The 4,853-nt window shown below is 47.0% G+C and overlaps 1 protein-coding gene across 1 annotated transcript in view; it reads right to left on the reverse strand.

The window, feature by feature from the left end:
• RESP18 (regulated endocrine specific protein 18) overlaps window positions 1–3,107 on the reverse strand; it is a 10,172-nt gene extending 7,065 nt beyond the window's left edge. The window contains 1 exon segment of the mRNA XM_059395477.1: window positions 3,099–3,107. Within this exon segment, the coding sequence (XP_059251460.1) occupies window positions 3,099–3,107 (9 nt within the window).
• Between the last annotated feature and the right edge of the window lie 1,746 nt (window positions 3,108–4,853).

Here is a 4,853-nt window from a genome sequence, read left to right on the forward strand (position 1 = left end):
GGGTGAAGAGGGGGTGCAAGGCGCCAGCTTTTGCTTTGTCCTCAGCCAGGCTCCTGCTCCCTCATCAACTCCTGTGTTTCCTGGTCTCTGCCTGCCTCACCAGACCCCTTCTTCCTCTCAAGTCTTCCTTCTTTTCATTTTTTCCTTCCCCCATCACCACCTGCCCTATTCTTCAGAATCGCATTCACCTTTGATGCCAACTTCCAGATAAGAACAAGCTTACAAGTAATGAGCAGCCTGTGGAGAATGAAGTGAAAAAGACTCAGGAAGCTATAAACTTGGAATGGATAATCAGGCAAACAAATGGGGGCATGGGAAGCAGGTAAACTGCATCTCAAAGCCTTGTGTGCCTGGCGGGGATTAGAAAGGAGGTCTGGAATCAAGGAAGAGGGCACCTGGGTGGCTCAGTGGGTTAAGCCGCTGCCTTCGGCTCAGGTCATGATCTCAGGGTCCTGGGATCGGGTCCCGCATCAGGCTCCCTGCTGAGCAGAGAGCCTGCTTCCTCCTCTCTCTCTCTCTGCCTGCCTCTCTGCCTACTTGTGATCTCTGTCTGTCAAATAAATAAAAATTAAAAAAAAAAAAAAAGTTGGAATCAAGGAAGAAAGTATTTGTATGTATAGGGTTTTTGTATCTGAATCTTTGTCCTGAAAGCCAGTTTATCTAACTGTGCATAGCGGAATGACAGAGTGTGGGGGAGGATAATCCCTAATGCTATACCACCTTCATTAATCCAAGTAGATGGGGTAGAGTTGGCATAGAGTCCAGTTTTTATATGGTGGAATTACCATAAGTCATTGTGGACACGCGTTAAGGAAAGGGAATGGGGGGGGCGCCTGGGTGGCGCAGTTGGTTAAAGCCTCTGCCTTCGACTGGGGTCATGGGATAGAGCCCCGCAGCGGGCTCTCTGCTCAGCGGGGAGCCTGCTTCCCTTCCTCTCTCTCTGACTGCCTCTCTGCCTACTTGTGATCTCTATCTGTCAAATAAATAAATAAATAATCTTTTAAAAAATTTAAAAAAGAAAAAAAAAAGGGAATGATCCTCCGAAGTCAAATGGATTCCCATACCAATTTCCTGTTTTTCGGAAGGAGCAGAGCCTCTAGCACCCTCATGAGAAAGAAAAGAGCTTCTTCTGGAAGGGGAGATTGTTGTCTGAGGCATCGCTCCAGGACGGATAGGAAAAGTGGTGGCGAGACCCACAGGGAGGTTGGCGCTGTCCGTGGTGCTGAGGGAGTGACCGAAGCCTGGTTTAAGGCGTCTGGGCGGCAGAGAAGGCGAGGCATCCCTACAGGAACGTCCCCTTACCCCGCCACACACACATCTCTCCTGTCATCCGCCACCAGGCCTCCTCCCACAGTTCTTCGCGAGCCCTCTGCACTGGCCTCTAAACCCAAAAATCGAGCGGAGAAAGTTGGCGTCAGACTAGGAGTTTGCGCGCTCTTCTCCACACGCCTGGCACTGGAATCCTCGAGTCTGCGCAGTCGGTCTCTGGCCGCTCAGACCTGAGTCCGCGCTGATCTACCCCGAAGGCTAAGTGGAGGGAGAGGAAGGATGGATTCTTACCCCCTCTATTCTCTTTTACCCTAGTTTAACAATCCCCTTTTTATCAGAAATCAGAGAGCAAATACCAGGCTCTGAAGGCTTTTGATGAAATCCTAGCTCGTTTCTCTGCCCAGCTCTCTGTCTGGAGCCAGGACCCGGTACCCGTGCGTCCCTGTTCCTATCGTCCAGAAATCCGGGTCCCCTTCCTATCCCTCAGCCCTGGTCATCTCTTCCTTGGCCCCTCGGTGCGTCTTACTTCTCCTATGGCGGGGCTTACTTCCCACCGCCCACTCGTCTTTCCACCCTCCTACTGGATCCCCAATCTTCCCCTGAGGTCCCTTCCCTTAAGTCCAATCCCATACGCGGAGCCCCATCTCAAGCCCACGTCTCTTTCTACAAAAAGCTCTCTATATTTATCTCTTTTCGCGCTCCCCAACACATCCTTTTCCTCCTGAGTTCCTAACCTTGAGGCCCCCTCACCCACTTCTCTCAGGAGACTTCTCTGGCCTGCCCCCACCGCCCTTTCCCTAACCGCCTGGTGGCCACTAATGTTGTTGCAGCCCCCTGGGCAGCTATTCAGAAGCAGGAAGCAGTGGAGCAGCCAGACCCACCCCCCCCATCCCCTAGAGTACAGCAGGTGCTGCATCCTCCCCAGCTCCACGTGCTCGTCCCCCCTCCTAAATCTCAGAGAAAGTTGAGACAGCATCTGGAGAGGCTGAGCGGGACTGTAGTTTCCCACTCGCAAGGTGGCTGGATCTGCACAACCCTGCTTTGGCAGCTTGGCCAATCGAGATTGGTCCCTGCCCCTGACGACGTGTAGCCAACTCCTCCTTCCCTTTACCACCCGCAGAGCCATCCCAACTCACCCCCAGGTGCCCGCTTCTTTACCCAAGGACCACTGCCTCTACTCCCAGTCCCAAAGTTGTACAAAGGGATTGCAAGTAAGATGTGGGTGTGCATGGTACCTTCCTCATAAGCTTGTTATAAGGATTAAATATGAATAATTCCTGGACAGTAGACACTCAATGTAATTAGTCTGTTTTTATTATCCTTGATGCTTACTTTACCCTCACCTTTTTAAAAATCTTCAACATACATGAGTTCAACCTGCAAAATATATCGCACCTCCATCCACTTCTCTCCACATCCACTAGCACCATCTTGGTTTACTGTACTCTGATAATTAGCAAACAAGCTAACTGATCTTTTGCGTCCATTCTTGTTTAGTTATAGGCTAGTGTGTGAGTTTTCTAAACCATAGACTGGCACTTCAACATTGTTTTTTACATTAAAAATTTTTTTAAGTAATCTCTACCTCCATTGTGGGGCTCAAACTCATGACCTCAAGATCAAGAGTCACATGCTCTACCTACTGAGCCAGCCAAGCACCCCGCAATGCTTTTTTTTTTCATTAAGCTTAACAAATTTATTATGAAAATTATCAAATATTTAAAAAAAGAAGAATCTAATAGAACACATATATGTATCATCTAGACTTAACAGTTATTAAGATTTTGTCAGAATTGTTTTTCCTCTTGAAGTATTTAAAAGTAACTTACAGGCATCATGACGTTTCGCTCCTATATAATTCAATATGTCTCTCTTAGAACAAACAATAGTTTCCTACATAACCACAATACCAGACATCTGTGGTGGGCTGAATAATGGCCCCTAAAGATGTCCACGTTGGAGTCCCTGGAACCTAAGAATATGTTACTTTATATGGTAAAAGAGACTTTGCAGTGTGATTACTCTTAGAAGTTGATTAACCTCAGAAAAGATTAGCCTGGATTTTCCAGGTATATGCCATGCAATCACGATGGTCTTTATAAGAGAAAAGCAGGAGGGTCAGAGACAGTAGTGGGAGATGGGACATTGGAAGAAGTTGGAGAGATGCCAAGAAGAGACTACAAGCCAAGGAATGCAAACAGCATCTGGAAGTTGAAAAAGGCAAGAAAATGATTCTTCGTTTAAGATTCCAGACTCAGTGGGTTAAGTAAGCCTCTGCCTTTGGCTTGGGTCATGATCCCAGGGTGCAGGGATCGAGCCCCCACAACTCCCCCTCCTTCTCTCATTCTTTCTCAAACAAATAAAATCTTTAAAAATAAATAAATAAAAGATAGTTAAGTATTTGAGGGACGTTCATATGTGAAGTATGGGTTCGCCTCTCTGTAGCTCACTCATTTCCCAGATATCCTCCTCAATTTCCAGTTGCTCTGGCAACTGTGTTCCAACCTGTGTTTCTGAGGGTAGTCAGATGGCCACTTTCTGCCTGAGCTCTGTTTCCCCACGTGCTACAGGAAACTGTGAGGTGTCCTTAGGAGAGCCTGTGAAATGTAGGACTCACCTGTGGACTTCCTTTTTTTTCAAGGATTATATTCCCTCTAGCTTTTCTTGCTTTTGGGTCGTCTCCATACTTTCAGTTATTTTTATATTTCGACTAGGGCATATATATTCAATGTTGGAAGGAGAATAACACAAGCTGCTTTGTCACACCAGGAACTGGAGTTTTATCTGGTTATCACTGACTTGTGTTATACGTTTGGAAATTGTTTACAGAAATAATTTGAGGGCGCCTGGGTGGCTCAGTGGGTTAAGCCGCTGCCTTCGGCTCAGGTCATGATCTCAGGGTCCTGGGATCGAGTCCCATATCGGGCTCTCTGCTCAGCAGGGAGCCTGCTTCCCTCTCTCTCTCTCTGCCTGCCTCTCCATCTGTTTGTGATATCTCTCTGTCAAATAAATAAATAAAATCTTAAAAAAAAAAAAAAAAAGAAAGAATTTGAGGCCTAAGAGCAAATGGGTCTGAATCTACTTTGATTCAGGAAAGGAAAAAGGAGCATACTGGGTTTAGGGTAGTTGAGCAGAAATGGCACTGCTTCTCTCTCCCTTCTAAGATTTCAAACTGCTGAGGGAAGTAGCTAACAAAATAATAACTTATGCACGCATCGATATGGCTCTTCTTTTTGCTATTCCTCAGAGGGCATCTTAATGTTGGAAGTAATAACCTCAGAAGATCAAGCAGGTCCTCAGGTCTATTGGGCCTGGAGTTCAAAGGGAGGAATTCCCTTTCCTACGAGGAAAAAGATCACCAGAAAGTGTGGTGGGGTAGGGGGAGTGGGTGAGGAAAGATGGTAGTTCAGCTGTGGTTCCACCCTGCCTTGCCTTCACGTGATGAATGATGTCTGGAAGGAGAAAGGGATCAGAAGACAGGCTACCATCTGCACCATCACCACCCCAAATGTCTTCACTGTTCTTGCCCTACATATTTTACACCAGATGCTCTGGTTGGAGCCCACCTGTCCTGCCACCAGACA

Source organism: Mustela nigripes, chromosome 3, assembly GCF_022355385.1.
Source record: "Mustela nigripes isolate SB6536 chromosome 3, MUSNIG.SB6536, whole genome shotgun sequence".
In the NCBI taxonomy this organism is placed as follows: domain Eukaryota; kingdom Metazoa; phylum Chordata; class Mammalia; order Carnivora; family Mustelidae; genus Mustela; species Mustela nigripes.